This window comes from Choloepus didactylus, chromosome 18 (assembly GCF_015220235.1).
Source record: "Choloepus didactylus isolate mChoDid1 chromosome 18, mChoDid1.pri, whole genome shotgun sequence".
In the NCBI taxonomy this organism is placed as follows: Eukaryota; Metazoa; Chordata; class Mammalia; order Pilosa; family Megalonychidae; genus Choloepus; species Choloepus didactylus.
Window position 1 is genome coordinate 11,827,695 of NC_051324.1, and position 16,448 is coordinate 11,844,142.

Below are 16,448 nucleotides of genomic sequence, written 5' to 3' on the forward strand. Positions count from 1 at the left end.
CAGAGGCCCGAGGCAGGCTGGTGCAGCGATGTTTAATGGCAATTCTTATAAACCAAGCCCATGCACACGTAGAAAGTGCTCGTGGAGCCGGCAGGAGGCCCACCCCGCGACAGGGAACCACAAGCCCGGCCGTGCAGCCCTCCCCGCGGCGCCTTAAATAGATTCTTCACTATACTCTGTATGTTACATTATGTACAAGCCCCCTCCCCTCGGGGGACGGGGCGGGACTCCGCTGTGCGTTCCTATACACACCCCCTCCCCTTTGGCCACCAGGTTGGTGGCCAGACTCGGGGTGACGCGGGACAACAGGGGCTGAGGGAGGGAAACAGACGCCAACATGCGGAGTCGGGGCGGGGGCGCGGTCAGCCCTGAAACACGACGCGCGCGCGCAGCGAAGGCAGAGGGGAGACCCAGGCGGCTACATTCAGAGACGCGTCGAACAAATAAATAAGGCAAGTCGGGAAGGGGCCGAGTCCGGTGCAGGCAGGGCGGGCTCCGCGGATCACAGCTGAAGATGCAGGTGTGTGGGCCGTGGGTCTTCTGGAGCCACGGACCGAGAGAGAGAGGGCACGACCAAGAGGGAAGAGGCGGGGTGTGAGGAGCGGGGCTTCGGGAGACGGAGTTCAGCACTTCGGAGAGGGGAGGAGGTGAAGGGGAAAGCTGCCGCCTGGGGGCTCGCCCTCCCCCAGAAAGCCTCTCCCGGTTAAGACTGCGAGAAGCCCCTCAGTGGTGAGGAAGGCCGTGGAGAGGTCAGGTGGCCAGTCCAGGTTGGGGAAGTCCTTCCAGCTCCTGATTCTGCTTCAGTTCCCTCATCCTGCAGACAAGGAAGGAGTCAGAGGCGGCCACTGTGGCGGGGGAGGTGGGACGGTGGAGGTGCCAGGGCAGAGATCCAGCGGGAGAGGGGAGGAGTACCTGTGTCGGCAGCGCCGCAGGAATCTCATGATCTTCCGGGCTGCCTGGTCCTGCTTCTTGGTGAGAAAGGAGCCTCTGGTGGAGGAAAGAAAAGCTGGGGAGACCTCGCCCAACACCCACGCACCCCCTGCCCTCAGCCCTTAGGAACACTAGCAGGGAAGAACAGTACCGGGGGCTGGGGGCCTAAGGGCAGCGGGCATGGGTGAAGGGGGTATGTGCGGAGCACTTGGGCTGGGGGGCCGGGCGTACTTGTTGCGGGCAGGCAGGGTGCCCGCGGGCCGGCGGCGGTAGGAGCGGTAGTGCTGCTGGATGAGCACGGCTGCTCGGCGGCTCTGCTGAAATCGCTTCTGCTCATAGTAGCTTCGGAACTTGCTCTGGATCAGGATGGCCGCCTGGGTCATCTTCTTATAGAGTGCGAACTGCAGGGTTGGGGGAGGAGGGACAAGGACTACAGTGGAGGGACAGAGAGCCCAACCCCTGGGGGTCCACCCCCAAGGTCAGTTAATGCATGTCTTTCCCACACGCTCATGGAAAGGCAGAATCATCACAGACACAACCTCACGCCCAGATCTCATGCCTAATACCTTAAGTGCAATCCAGGTCAGCTTGTGGAGAGAGAAGGGGAGTTAAAGCTCTGGCAGCATTTTGGATGCTCGGGGCTGGGATGGGTGTGTGGGAGTGGGCAGGCAGAGAAGGGTCTCACCTGCTTATACTTCCGGTAACAGCGCTGGATCACAGCTGCTGCTACCTCCTGTTGCTCCTTCAGCCGCCGGCCCTAGGAACAAGAGAAGGGGCGAGTGTCTCAGCACCTGATGGCCCACCTTTCCCTCTCCCAGCCCACCCCCCAACCCTTTACCCCATCTGGATAACTCCAAAAGCCCTGGGAGCCCACACTCTCCCCCAACTCAAGATTGCATCATCTGTCCCGAGAACTCCGGCTCCCTGACCTTATACTTCCGGAAGGCCGTCTGGATGACTCGGGCTGCCTCGTACAGTTCCCGCTGCTCATGATCTGACAGTGTCAGCAGGGCAAAATCACTCTCCATCTTGCCACTGGCAGATGCAGAGAGGAACTCGGCCCAGGAAGGTGCTGGTGGGACAGCCGGGCGACCCCGCTCAAAGGGCAGTTCACTGTGGGGGAGGGGAGAAGGGAAGGCCCAGGGCACCTGAAGTCTCTCTTCTGCCTAGGGATTGCTCTGAGGGGAGCCCCCTGGCGACAGTCTGGGGAGAGTGGCTTCAGAGTTCCAACTCCAGTCCCTTCTCGAAGGCCTGGGGCCTCAGCAGAAAGGAGCTCTGGCTGTCGGGGAGCCTCCTCCCTCCCTCCCTCCCTCCCTCCCACCCTCCTTTGAGGAAGAATCCTGAGGTTTTGTCCCGAGCTGGCCACCTGGGAGGGGCTGAGCCTGGGAAATGGTCCACGTTCTCCAGGTAGCTGGCCAGCCAGGACATGGTCTCGCTGAGCCCCACGGCCCCCGTCCGCTCCCGCAGTGGGGCTCCGGCCTCAGGCAGTCCCACAAAGTCCTCTCGTTTAATCCGCTCTGGAGTGGCTTCGATGATCTGCTTGGCCAGAGAGATCATGTCCACCTGGAGGAAGGAGACGCCGGGTAAGGCTTGAGAGGCCCCACCTGCTAGCTGTTCCTGCCCTGCCAGAGCTGTGACCTGAATCCACTCCCTGCCTCGTTCCTTCTCTCTCCACCAGAAGCTGAGGACTTCAGGGACGGCTGTCCTTGCTAACCCTGTCTCTCTCTTGCTCTTCAGACAAATTTACTTGTACTTACTAGGTTCCCACTTGGGAGTACAGGCCTCTGTGTTGAGACGTTGTGCAGGACACAGGGTAGGAAGAAGATAAGCCAAGTGGAGATTCAGGGGCTAAGCAAATTGGGGCTTCACCACTTTCTATGCCAACTGCCCACTCAGACCTGTCCCACTCGGGCTTGCCCCACACCGGCCTGTCAGCACAGGCCTTCACCACAGCACACCCTCTCCCTGGGCTTGGCCATCTACTCCCCACTCACCCCCAGCTCCCCAAGAACCAGCCCAAGGCTGCTGACCACATGGGGCCCTGCTGAATGGCTCCAGCCTTGCTTCTGCTTCAGCCCTGAATTCCGCAGCACTTCCTGCTGGCCACACTCAACATATCCTACCCTGTGACATTCTCCTATTTTTTTTAATCCATTAGCCTCGCTAAGGCAGGTATGTCCCCCAGTTCTAGCAGAGAAGTAGGCCAATATACTTGAAGAGTTACCATCTTCACTTATTCATTCGTTCCATGAGACTTGCTTAGCTTTTGCCAGGTGCAAGCCTCCTCCCCACCCCAGATCACTGCCACATACCTCCACCTTGCCAACCTCTCCCCTCCATACACCTCCCAGCTGCCCTCTACCACTCTGGTATCCAAAGAACCTTATCCCTTCATGGGTCCTCAGGTAACTGATTAGAGATCTCCCTGCTACTGAGCTCTAGCGAAGATATTCCCCAGAATTAACCTCTGATGCCTCATGGCTTCTGAGTCACAAGGACTGAAAAGCCCTAAGTAAAGGGCTGCCATGCCTGTCCCCAAATGAAGGGAAATGGCCCCTTCTTCCCAAACAGAAGCCAGACGCTGATTCTGCTTTATGGGCTAATTTGCCTCAGCCCACCTCCACACCCCATTCCATTTCTAGTTCTCGTAATTCCATCGACATAGGCAGTACCGGGATCACATCCACGGCTGGTGGGCTGTCAGCTTCCTCTGCAGCAGCCCCACCATCTGAGGCTGCCGGGAGAGGAGGAGATGAGGGTGGGGGCCTTTTGAGATTGGTGGCCTCGTAGTCCATGAGGAGGAGGGGGGCCTCTGGGGCACTAGAGGAGAGCCGGCCTGGGACCACCTCTTCCATAGTAATCTCAGAGGGTGGCAGAGGAGCAGGGGGAGGGCTGCCATCCAGGGCGCTAGAATAGGCCGAGGTGACGGAGAACGTGCCATCCGACAGCTCCGAGGGCGAAGAGACACTGCTCAGGCCTGTGAGAGGGAGGGAAGCGGGTGAGGGCAGCAGGAGCTCCTGCCACCCAGCTCTCCTACCAGCCCCATCTCCCTGTGGGGTCTTGTTACCATTATCTCCCCTCCCCTGCCTCCCGACCTCTGACCCTGCTCTCGCCTATCCTCCCACCCACAGCTCTCCCTCAAGAAGATTGGGGGTTATTCTTTTTTGTAACCATCCTGAAAGTTGGAAAGCACTTCAAAATTAAAAAGTTTAAAAAAAAAAAAGAAAAGATTCGGGCAGCCCTCACCTGTGTCTGGGCTGGAGGACAGTGGCGATAGGGCCACTGGGGGCTCAGCAGAGGCCTCCTGTCTCTGCAGTTCCTCAAGGCAGCGGGCAAGGCGCACGTGGCCCCGGGAATGAGCCACGGAGAGGGGGAGACGGCCCAGAGAGTCGGGAATGCTCAGGGCCTGCCGGTTCCAGCGGAAAAGGAGCACAGCCGCTTCCAGGTGTCCCAGGGCACAAGCCCACATCTGAGGAGAGGGTGGGGAGAGGACCCGGGAGGGTGGTGGGATGGAGGCGAGGCCTGGGGACCCTTCCGGGGGGCCAGGACTTCCGAAGCCAGCCCTCCCACTCTTTCCCCGAGTCCTTCATAGGGTCCCCCTGGGCCCCCTGGCCCCACATGGGCACGGGAATCCCACATCCTCACCAGCGGGGTACAAGAGAAATGGTCCACATTGAGCGGGTCAACCTCTTGCTCTAAGTCCAAGCTTCCGGTCTCCACACTCCTGGAGGGTTTGGGAGAGGGACAGCAGAGCCCAGTCAGGGCAAAGTGGGGACATCGGAAGTAAAGGGACTGGGAAGCAACTGTCTGGAAGTACTAAGGTCAGTGGGATGAGGCAGTTGAAAGACATTAGTAAACTTAAGGAGGTTAAGAAGTCAAAGTGTTGTAAGTCGAGGGCCCTTCAAATCCCCACTAAATCCAAGTCCTCTTCCAGCCCCTCTTCCTTCCCACTGTGACCCCAGCTCCCACTCGGCAAGGCTCTGGGTCCCCCAGTTCCTCCGCAAACCCCCCTTGCGCTGCAGTCCCAGTGGCTGCCCAGCCCCCTCCCGGCCGCCCCTGCTCACCGCCACTGGCTCAGGGTCTCGATGAGGCGGGCGTAGCCCTGGGCGGCGGCCAGGTGCAGGAGGCTCATGCCCCGGAAGGGGCTTCCGTGGGCCAGACGTTCAGGACCCCTCCAGGTGGAGCGTGGGATCATGCTCTCTACCAGGACCACCACCCGGGCCTCGAACCCGGGCCCCTGGCCTTCATCCTGCAGTGCACACAATCTTAGGCGGGGATCTGCAAGTCTGGGCCCCTGGTGTGCAATGGCCTCAGCCATCTGACATCTGTCCCCCTTGCTCTAACTCTGTCCCCTCCAGGTTCCCAATACTGGGACCTCTGACAGATGTTCTCCCAGTTCAAGTCCCCATGTGGCCTCAGTGTCCCCCACTTTTGCCACCACTTTCCTCTGGCCCCTCTGGGGCCAGGCCGAGCACACCCTTGCCTGTGTTGTGCCTTTAGTCAGCTCAGAGGAGCACCGAACCCACAAGCTTCTCTCTTCAGAACCCACTGTCCTCTCTGAGCCTCTCCCCAGGCCTCCTCTTCCAGAGAATCAAGACCCATAGGGCCCTGAGCCCCAACTCTCCTGGTCCCCTCCCCCCATCTCCTTCTCCTCACCCTTCTTCAGACCAGAAATAGTCTGAAGCCTGCCATGCCAAGAGGGTGCCCAGAATAGCCACTCTTGCAGGGGGTGGGGGTGGGAGCAGGGTGACGTCAGGGAGAAGGGAGGAGGGCGGTCTGAGGAGGCTGGGGACAGGAAGGCGAGGAGGGTCACACACCAGAGCCATTTTCTTTGGGAAGACCCTCCCCTGCCCCACTGCAGACTGCCCTCATGGGAGTACCTGAATTGGGGGAGCCTCAGGACCCTGGCACGGTGCCTGCCCGGCTGCTGCGATCTCTGCCATCCGCTTCTCCATCTGCTCCAGTCGCTCCAGGATGGACATGCGGAACTGGTTGTCTGAGGGGGAATGGGTATGGGAGGCTGAGTGGGCAGGCTCTGGGGGACGCCCTGAACACCAAAACTGGAGGGGAAGACACGAAGGCATATTCTTTCCTCTTCCCCAAACAACCTACATACCTTCTAAATAAAGCCCACCAAGACTCAGTCCTCAAAAGAGGGCTCCTAATACCACCTGTATACTAGAACCAGAATCCAGACCAAGACTGCTTCCTTCAAGACACAGAGACGTAGGAATTCCAACACAGTCCCCCAGCCCCCAGGTGCCCGGAATCACACATATACATGCACCCCCCCCAACCTTTTTCTAGACAAAATGTTTCCTCAGTTCACCTTGGCCCCCTACGCCCCCCACTACCTTTGTCCCCCATGCTGGGGCTGAAGGACTCCAGGGTCCCTCCTCTCTGTTAATCACTGGCCAAAAGAGCTCAGGGACTGTGATTTGAAAGCACCGCCCCCCTCCAGCCGGCCCCCCGCAGCTGTCCACAAAGAGGATGGCGGGAGAGGGGAGGTGACAGAGATGGATAGCCATGTCCATTCCTCCTCCCCCCTCCAAGCCCCACACACAAATACACACGCGCACGCACGCACACACACACACTCCAAGCTATATCTGTCCCCTTCTGAGATCACACAGGGACAAGGAGGGGTACAGAGCCATGGGAAAACAGGCACAGAGAAACAGGGTGGAGGCTGGGGATGTTCTCAGATGCCAGGACAGAAGGAGTCAGATGGGTTAGACGGGGATGAAGGTGGAGAGGTGAGGGTGGGGGAATGGGGTAGAGTGTGACGGACAGCAACCCAGTAATAACAGAGAGAGGAAAGAGAAACAAGGTGAAGGAGAGGGGAGAAAAGGACGAGGGGGTGGGGGTGGGGGCTGGGGTGGTACCAAACAAGCAATTAAGACAGGATAAGAGGGAAAGAAGAGAGGCAAGTTGAGACACGAGGCTGGGAAGGAATGATAATGGGAAGAAGAGACTCATAGGCGAGATGGTGAAACAAAGATGAGACAGGGACGAACAGCCACAGAGCAGGACAGAGACAGAGCAGGACCGAGAGGCCTGGCAAGAGTGGGAGGGAGACGGACTCAAGTCCGTGAGACAGGCCACCCCACGCACACAGAGACAGGTGGCCTCCAGGAGTGAGGCCAAACTGGGAGCAAGAGCCCCTGTGAGAGAGGAAGGTGTGAAGGGAGACAGAGACAAAGCCCCACAAAGGGCGATGGCAGAACAGAGAGAAACTAAGAGGCAGCAACGGGGACGCCAAGAGGAAGAGGCTAAGAAAAGCAAACCTCGAGGAAGCAGCAGGTGCTGGCAGAAACAGTTCTCAAAGCCACAGAGAGGGATAACCAGTAAAAGGGACATGCACATGCATACACACGTACGTGTGTATACGTGTGCATGTGTGTAAGAAAGTACATCGTGCTCTTAGCAGTGGTGGATATCAGTGAGTAGTAATGTTGCAGGCAATTTTCATTTTCTACTCTACTTTTCTGTAATTTTCAAATTTCCTATCATGAACACGTATCTTTGCAATAAGAGGGAAAAAACAGTAACGGATCTCAACCCATGTGTCAGTACATATATCCTCATGCATGTCACGTATCTAATGCTCCGGACTCTGTCCCTGCCCCAGCCTCTTGGCCTGACTTGCCTAGATCCTGTCCTGTGGGGCGGAGGGGACAGGGCAAGAACTGGATGAAGATGGGTCCAAGATTTATGGGGAAGTAGAGGTGAGAAAAGTTTGCTGCCGCATTCAGAAATGACCATGAAACAGGAGTTGAAAGAAGAGTGGTAAGGCACGAGCTAGGTGGTGGACCGTGTGGGTCCGGAGGGGCACACAAGCAAGTAATGAAGCTCAGTGGTTGTGGGGCCAGATACTTGGGGTCAGAGGGCCAGGTACTCACCATCCAGGGACAACCAGTCGAGCTGAGTACTAGGCAGAGACAGGAAACGCCGGGCTCGATACTCAAAGAGCACAGAAGTAGAGAGGGGCCCCTCCCGCCCTGCCACCTGCAAAGACACCAGCCCTACCTCATGGGCTGGGAGGGGCAGGATCAGCGAGAGGGGCTCTCCTTCCCTGGCGCCCTCACTGGCCACCTGGATCAGAGCCACAGGCGATCATCCCAGATGGAACCCCCCACGCCCACGCTGTGGTCCAAGCGGCTCTGAACTTCAGGGGCCTTGACTGGGAAGGGATTGCATTCATTCGAGAACTTAGTACCTACTAGAGACCAGAGACCCCTTGGATTCTAGACTCTGTTGTTAAAGATGTTGGTTATTTGGCAGCAAGGCCCGGAAGCTGAGGATTAAGAGATACTTGTATCTTGGAAACAATCCGATAGGGAATAAACCCTTGGTCTCCCAAGATCCGAGTCCAGAGGCTAGGACCCTGTTACTAAGATGGGGGAAAGGGGAGCTAGCTACTCAAGAACAGGGTCCAGTGGGACCTGTGTCCCAGCGTCTCAGTGTCCATGGCCTTGAGAATGGAACCCCCAGGCCCCGTTCTCAAGACCAGGTGCTAAGACTCTTCCTCCCAATCCCCAGCTCCTGTGGTCTTTTCTCGTTTCCTTCCGTGTGTGGCTAAGCACACAGACAGCAAGGCTATCAACCTGTCCTCGGGATCCCACAGAAAGGCTGCCTACTGAGTATATGGTAAGGACAAGGTTGGTGGCAACAGGGCAAAGAGGATTCTTGGTAATGGGGTCTAGCCGGGGGCTGTCCAGCAGAATTTTCTGTGATGCTGGGAACTTCCTGTACATGCACCATCCAACAGGGTAAGACTAGACACACATGGTTATTGAGCATTCAGTGTGGTTAGTGCAACTGAAGACCTGAATTTTTAATTTTATTTCATTTTAATTACTTTAAATTTAAATAGTCACATGTGGGTACTGGCTGGCGTACTGGACAGCGCGGGGCTAGTCCCCACTATCTCTCCCTTCTCATTCCGCCCGGAGTTCCCTGGGCTGGAGGCAGAAACTCAGACTCCATCGAAGCCAGAGAACCGGGTACGGACATTAGATGTCTCTTTGGCCAAATGCCTGACCTTAGGGGAGGGGAGGGCAAGGACCCAGGGAAGGAGCTGACTCATCCAAGGTCACTAGTTAGCTAAGGCACAGATTTCTTGGACTGGAATGTGGCCTTCCTGATGCCCAGGGAAGGCTCTTTAGCTCTGGCCAGGCTCATCTACTTTCCAGGGGAACATGGGGCTCAGCCCCAGGATGGGACCAGATCCTCATCCTCTCAGGAACAACCCAACACATTTGCTCCTGGGGCTTCTTGGAAGCCCAGAGGTCCTGATCTGTCCTAACAACCTATGGGTTTGCCCCTTTCCCTACCCATCCCGATGCCCATACCAGGACAGTAGCAGCGTAAGACACCAGGCTGGACGAGTGAGGCTGGCACTGCGATGTGATCAAAGACGCAGGAGTAATGCTCGGAGGTCTCCGTCCAAGGACCGGTGATGAGCACCTTGACCCCACCCTGCAGACAGAGGCTGAAATCATGTGACTGGAAGGGCCAGTGGGTGTTCTTTCACTCTCTCATTTACTCATCTGTTCAGACCCTTAGAGAGTATCGACCATATGTCGGGCCCTGTGTGCAAGCCGGAGATGCAGAGATGCACCAGCCCGGTTGGGTGCGGTCGGCGAGTCCATCCCTGCCAAGTGGTTACCTAATCACTAGGGGGAACTCTCTGCCTTCCCCAAGGCCACCAGCTCATTTGCTGATAGCTCTCATCATGAGGAAGTTCTTTCTTTTAGGCTAATTCACTCTAAAAGTTCCTCTTTTCCCTGTCTGGAGCAGCAGCAAAGTGAATTTCTCACCATTGCTGAAGACAGTGTTTTCAGCTACCCAAAATCTGAAATCACATCCCTGCTCTGTTTCCTCTTCTCAAGGCCAAATGGCCCCAGCTCCCTCCTCCTAAAAACAGTCACCAAGGGAATGAGGTCCCTGAGGGACTCATGCAACCACAGTTAACTAGGAGGAAGGGGGAGGAAGGCAGGAAGGGTTATTGGTGACTACGGAAAAAGGAAAGAAACTACATTCTAGGAAAAAATGGAGACTGGGGAGAGAGCTAAAAAGGCGTGAAAACAGGGAAACTAGGTCACAGACCATGGGGGGCACAGGGCTACCTTAGTACAGAAAACGAACAGCACAGAGGGAAGTCCAGGACTCACCTCTGGGTAGGACCACTCAGGGGAGAAGTCTGTGATGGTGCTAAGGGCAGGAGACAGCTGTGGGGCTGGGGTAGGGATGCTTGGCGCGTCGTCGCTGATGAGTTCTCCCATGAGGTCTGGGAATGACGAAAGACTGAAGGGCTCCAGTTCGCTGGCCCCACCAGGTCCTCCGAACAAGGCTTCCCCTCTTCCTACCCTGCCCGATGGCTCCAAGGAGGCAGGGGAGGGTGGAGGTGAAGGAGGGGGTGAAGGGGCAGGTGGGGCAGCCCCCTGGGCCTTGAGCTCCTCCCCACCATCATCATCTTCGATAAAGAAGCAGTTTCCTCTTCTCCCACCTGCTCCCGATGGTGGAGGGGGACCCCGAGCAGCTGCCTGGGGCTCCAGGGCCGCAGCAGGCTCTAGGGCAGGACAGGGGGTGTGGGCAGCTTCTGCCTCGGGGAAGTCTGGGCTTACCCCCTGTCCCCCTCCGTATGTCTGGCCCCTCTGGGGGCTGTTGAGAAAACGATCAGGGTCAAAGGCAGGACTGGGAGGAGCTGGGGGGGCAGAGGGCTCAGAGCCGACGACCACTGCCAAGCTCACGGGAGGCCTAGGATCAGCCTGGGGAGCCAAGTGCCTGGTGGGCGTCAAGCCTCCAGTTTGCTGCTCCACTCCCGTCAAGAGGAGGATGGCAGTGCCCCCTCTGGACGAGCCCCCTCGAGAGGTGGGAGGGCTAGGTCTGATCTCTAGGGGTTCAGCAAAGCCTGACGAAGAGGAAGAGGAGGAGGAGGAGGAAGATGGGGAGGTATGTGCCTTGGGGAGCTCTGGGGGAAGTGGGGCTATCAGTGGAGGTGGCTCAGGGGGGTGGGTATGGGGGATGGAGGTCAGGGTTAAAGCTCGGGGCTCCACTTTGGGGGAGATGATGCGATGTTTCGTGCTGCTACATTTGTGGGTAAGGCTCCCAGAACCTGGAGTGGAGAGAGGTTGGGAGGAGAGAAGGGGTAGACACATCTCATCTTCTCCAGCCTTCCCCTACGGGAAGCCTTCATGTATTTCCTGGGACTTCACTGTAGACCCGAGGTGTAATACTGATTGTGGCCACTGTGAGGCAGTAGAGATGCCCCCAACCCCCAACCCCCAACAAGCAAACAAACATAGGGCAGGACAAGCATTGTAGCAGAGGAATAGGGGCTTGGGGCAGTAGCAGAAATAAGGAAAGTCACAGAAAAAAGGACAAAAAAAGAACTAAGGGGGCACCAGCAAGGACTAAAGCTAAGGCTGGGTGTAATTAGTGGTGCTAGGCTGGCCAGGATTTACATAAGGGTAGAAGACAGAAGAGGGCATGGACTGTAGAGAAAAAGGACCTAGGACCAACCAGCGAGCACCCGGAAGGGAAGGCATCTGGTAACCAGCCTTCTTTCTGGAACATGCAAAAGACATGCAACTCAGCATGCAAAGCCCATCCAAATATCGCTCTGGCTTGAGTAAGAGCAAGTGCAGACAGGTGGGAAGAGAGCTTCAGGGTCAGAGGGTCACTAACCAAGGCCCCCACTGCAGAGACAGGCATGGGTTCGGGGTGCAGGCTTGGTCGGGTGGGTGTCCAGGATCTGCTGCACCAGGTGTTCTACAGAGAACTCCTCTGCCCCGTTCCCACAGCTCCACTTGATGCCATGAACTAGAGGAAAGTTGGGGGGAAGTGCTGTGGGAACCCCACAAAACAACCCCCAAAGTACCTTGATGGCTCCTCCAAGCACCTGAGATGCTCCAAGACTTCAGGCTGGGTGAACTGAGGCCACCAGCCTCAAGGCTGCTCGGACATGTAGCTCACAGCTGTCCTTTAGTCCCTTCTCCATATTCCAACACCTTGGAATGCACCAGGAATACTAGCACCCCCTCAGGAAAGCACCATCCTGGCTTGGAGGGAAATGGTCACCCCACAGGCTTCTGGGTACAGAACTCTGGCCTCTTGTAGAGGCCCGTTTCCAGTCTCCCCTCGCAGCTCGACCTTGGCCCTGCCGCCTTACACATGGGCTTTAGCTGTCCCAACAGCTCCTCCCGGGACCACTTCAGCCACTCTCGACGGTCGCTGCTGATGGAACAGAAGATGGGACTGCAGCCCTTTCCACAGTCCTCCAGGGCTGGGACGTTCAGGTAGTGCACAAGGACGATGTCAGGGTTCTGAGAGCACAAGGTACACACAGAGAACCACGGGGTCCAGGGTCAGGGGCTCAGTGCCCTATCCTTACTTTCTTCCTGGGCACCCCTCAAACTCACCCCTGATTTCTGGCTCTCTCCATCCCCAGCCCCCTCTCTCCTTTTCCCACTCAGAACCTGGCCATCCTTCCACTTCATCCTTTCAGATCCCATTTCCCTCAAAGAGCCGGGAAGAGTCGGGCTCCCTGAGCTCCTCCATCCTTACCTGGAGCAGCCAGTAGCAGCGCCGATGGAATGTGGGGACGATGGAAGAGTGAACGTAGCAGCCATAGAGACACTGCCAGGAGATAGGCTGGGGTGGGGGGAGGGCTAGTCTGCTCCCCAACTCTTCCTCTGTTCAGTCCCTTTGCAGGAATCCCAATCTTTCCACCAGTTCCTCTTCAACCCTCTCCCCACCCCAACCTGGTCCCCATCCCTTCCAAAGGAGGGATAGAGAGAAGGGAATGATGGGGCTGGGACCTGAGAAAGAGGACCACATTTGAAATCTGGGACTGCCTAGAAATCAGAGGGCAGTGCAAACATGCATCTGGGATGAGAAACAATGATTTGGGGAAGAGAAATCTGGCTTAGCCCTTTGTTACTTGGATCCCTGAGGGAAATGCAAGAGAAGTGGGGGGACAGGGTAGATGTCAGTATCCTTGAGGGAGAAGCCTATGGTCTGGAGAACTGGGTGACGGAGGAAGCAGTCAGCTGATCCAGAGTGAAACCGAAGAGTGACTGGGAGGGTAGTGAGGCGGACAATGTCACCGAGCACTTGCAGGCCTGGAACTCAGCTAAGGGTGGAGAGGGAAGGCCCAGGGCAGTGGCGCTGGATGCCTGACTCTCTTACCTCCATGCCCTGGACCTTCAGCTTCATGTGGTCCTCACGGGTAGTCTTCCCATCTTTCCGTTTCTTCCAGAGGTAACCATCCTTCCGGTATTTCACCTTCTTGCGGTTGTAGAGGATGATGGAGCCATTCTGAGGCCTGGGGGGGAAGGCTTGGCCTTGAGTTCTGGGAACAGAACCCGGGACCTCTGCCACTCCCCACCATCACTGACTTTCTCACCTTGTCTTTGGGGCACAGGATAGCCACTCATCATGCTTCTCAAAGGTGATCAAGTAGGATGCAATCTCCTATAGGAGAGGAAGTGCCCCAGTGGGTGTCCCCTTTATGTAAGAGTTTCGGCCTGGCCTTTGAGTTGCCCCCTCAGAGTCCTACTCTCTGCTGAGTTACGACAGCTAGTGGAGGATACTTCTGGGTATCTGGGCCCAGCAAGGCCCACCACCCTCTTGAGAATCCCAGATTCCACCTCAGACAAAAGTCTAATCTCTCCTTCTCTCCCTCCCAACTGGGCTCAAATTCTTCCCCACCCATCTTTCAAACCGTACTTTATTTTACCCTTCTCAAATCTCAATTTTGTGCTACTTCCTGGCTCAAAAAACACAAATGGTTTAACATTGCTAATAATTCTGGATTCCTCAGCCTGACTCCAAGGTTCTTCCCGTATCAAGGATCAAACCATCGTTCCCACTTTTTACCCATATTGCATCGACCGTCCCTGCCAGACTGGTCCATTGATTCTTCCCTGAACATGCCCCGAACACTCACCTGCCACCTGCCTGAAGGGCCAGGTGCAGACCACTCCGTGTCTGGCAATCCTGGCCATCCTCCAGACCAGATCCCTTCCTAGAGGCACCGTGAAGCCTGGCTGACCACCCCAGCCCTTCCTGGAGGCTCTACAGCCCTTTCAACAACACACACACACATACCCTTTTACTGACCATTCTCTTCTTCATCAAATCAAAAATTATCAACCACCAATTACCTCTAAGGCACTGGGGGGTGGGGCTTTAACACAGTGCCCTACATGTGGTGGTTACAAGCATGAACTCTGGAGTGAGTCAGGTAAACCACATGAGGTAAATTGGTTTTCTCTTCTGTAACATGAGAATATAACAATGACTGCTCCATAGTGTTGTTAGAGGATTAAAGGAGATAAAGCAGATGCGTGCATATCACTGTGCCCGGTATGTACACAGTCATAGATGGGTGCTATTATTTTACTCAGGTGTATATGCCAAGGAAAAGTGAGCTACCACAAGACTCATGCCTTTATTCGCTCCTGTAGTCCCCAAAAAGCCTAGAACCTTACTCTGCACTCAGACCCAGAAAGACCACCACTCACCCTCCTCCAGCCCTCTGGGCCTTGCTAGCCCCTAATCTCCCAGGTTCCCTAGAAAACCTCATTTGTATTCCACCGTAGCCGCTCTGGGGGCAGCAGCGGACAGCGAGGAAGACACTCCAGCAGCTTCTTGGGGAGAAAGATCTTCAGGTGGTGGCTGTTCTCTAGAGGGAATTAGAAGGCAGGGCTTAGTGTGCTAGCTCCAATGTCCCTGGGGTAGTCCAGGGAAAAAGGGCTGCAGGCAATCCAGAGGCATGGGGAAACAGAACGATGACAAGGAGAGCAGGGGATCCAAGAATTAGAGGGTCACCATGGAGTGGGGAGGAAAAAGGGCTGTGCCAAAACTGGGAACCTGGATTGCAAACTCACCAGCAACCTCAGTGGTGTCCTTGGAATTCATGGTGAGGGCTCCAGGGGGTAAGGTCACCCCCGGCCTGAGGGGCCGGGGGGAGGGGGAGTCTGTGCTGGGAAGGGAGAGAACAAGGTCATGGCAGAAGCCCCCACTCTAATCCAGGGTGAGATGGGAGAGCGGTTCAGGCTGGGCCCCTATATCAGGGAAAGATGAGGAAAAGAGAGGAAGGGGCTGGACTATGATGTGAAAGCTGAACCAGAGAATGGAGGCGAGGGAGAACCCAAACATGGTGCCAGGAACCAACATGAGTGGGAAGACATGACAGAACAGAGTGATCAGGAAGAAATGAGGTAGGGCGGGGGAGGGGAGAAGGTCGACAGGGCTGGCGCCCTAGAGGCTCTACAGCTTGGGCTCTTGTAAGGGGTAGGGCCACAGTCAGGTCAGGTCCTGGGGGCTGAGGTTGAGGGTATCTGGTCCTCGGAGGATGGTTTGGTAAAAGAGCCTGGATGCTGGGGGGAGGGCAGGAGCCCTAAGTCCAGGTAGGGAGCGAGGCCTTTGAAGACACACCCTGAGTTCCTTCTCTGTTTGATTTTTCCAAGGGGAAGAGCAGATCTGATAATCTACTCTCTTGGTCAGGGCCTGGTAGAACGTGGGCTAGAACCTGGGACCCAGCTTTCCACCCTCGGGTCAACCCATCCTCCACGCTGAGGCCCCTCTCCCGTACGCCTCTGCCTCCCCTGGCCTCCAAGCCTCCCGTACCCCATCTACCACTCTGGCTGCAGCCTGAGGCCCCCACCCTCCGTGGGGGAACAGATGGAAGCTGGAGGAGGCTGTCAGCGCGGGCTCCGCCAGGTGTCCAGGGATGGAGAGGGGGAGGCGGCCTGTCCGAGCGCGGCTGTGTGCAGTGAAGCTGGGGCTGGGGGAGGGACTCCGCCCCAGGGCGCAGGTGCGCAGTCCCGGCCCGGCCGCCGGCCAGTGTGCGGAGTGGGAGCGGGCAATGAGCTGCGGGCCCTGTGGCGGCGGCGGGCAGCACCCTGAGCTGGGACGCGGGTCCCCGGAGAACCTCTGAGATGGGAGGGTCCCGCCCCACAGAGAAACGCTGTGGTGAAGACGCGGGGCAAGGACCGCGGGCGCGGGACGGTGCGGGCGCCGGGGCGCGGGGGTCTCCGGGACGCGCAGCTCCGCCGCGGGGCCCTGCGCAGAGAGGCGCCCCCTGGCGCGGGGGAGGAAGACGGAAGCGGGGAGGTGGGAGCGAGCGGGAGGAGGGACGGTGGTCCCCGGCGCGGCGCTCCACCTCGGGGCTGGGTGGAGCTGCGCCCCCTGGCGCGGGGGCGGAGAGGAGGGCGACGGGCCCTGGCTCTTACCTCCCGGGGTCCCGCGGGTGACGGCGGCAGCGGCCATTCTACCCCACACCGACCCCCCCCCCAGCGCCGGCTGACAGCGGCGTCCGACGTCACTGCGCACGGGGCGGGGCCTCCACTTAAGGGGCTGAGGGTCTGGAAGGGAATCTGGGGTCAGCGCACGTGAGGCGCTGGGTGGGGCGCCGGGCGGAGGGGCTCGGCTTCCAGGGTCTGAGCCAGGCCGAGGGCCAGACTTCCGGGAAGTCTCCAGAGGGGCACAGTGCTGAGAGGCGGGGT

The 16,448-nt window shown here is 57.5% G+C and overlaps 2 protein-coding genes across 9 annotated transcripts; both read right to left on the minus strand.

Annotated features, from left to right (window-relative positions):
- Positions 1-18: 18 nt before the first annotated feature.
- Positions 19-16,329, minus strand: CAMTA2 (calmodulin binding transcription activator 2). 8 transcript variants are annotated; one of them, XM_037808306.1, is made up of 23 exons: positions 16,176-16,329; positions 14,829-14,923; positions 14,520-14,623; positions 13,343-13,410; positions 13,126-13,261; positions 12,502-12,588; positions 12,107-12,260; positions 11,623-11,757; positions 10,107-11,050; positions 9,285-9,411; positions 7,833-7,967; positions 5,811-5,926; positions 4,995-5,179; positions 4,576-4,654; positions 4,177-4,399; positions 3,603-3,907; positions 2,297-2,493; positions 1,860-2,043; positions 1,616-1,687; positions 1,497-1,517; positions 1,162-1,331; positions 913-987; positions 19-814 (listed from the first exon to the last, which is right to left on the minus strand). In XM_037808306.1, exons 2-23 carry the CDS (start codon positions 14,857-14,859, stop codon positions 751-753), a joined length of 3,612 nt encoding a protein of 1,203 aa, XP_037664234.1. In that variant the 5' UTR covers positions 14,860-14,923; positions 16,176-16,329; the 3' UTR covers positions 19-750. The 8 variants fall into 8 exon arrangements, with proteins under 8 accessions (XP_037664234.1, XP_037664231.1, XP_037664230.1 ...); XM_037808303.1 differs by lacking the exon at positions 16,176-16,329 and adding an exon at positions 15,571-15,714 and having other exon boundaries at positions 12,502-12,573; XM_037808302.1 differs by lacking the exon at positions 16,176-16,329 and adding an exon at positions 15,571-15,714.
- Positions 15,622-16,170, minus strand: LOC119513741 (extensin-like; the record flags this gene model as incomplete). The annotated part of the gene is made up of 1 exon (XM_037809182.1): positions 15,622-16,170. A coding segment is annotated over one exon (549 nt), but the record flags the coding sequence as incomplete, so codon positions are not given.
- Positions 16,330-16,448: the final 119 nt, after the last annotated feature.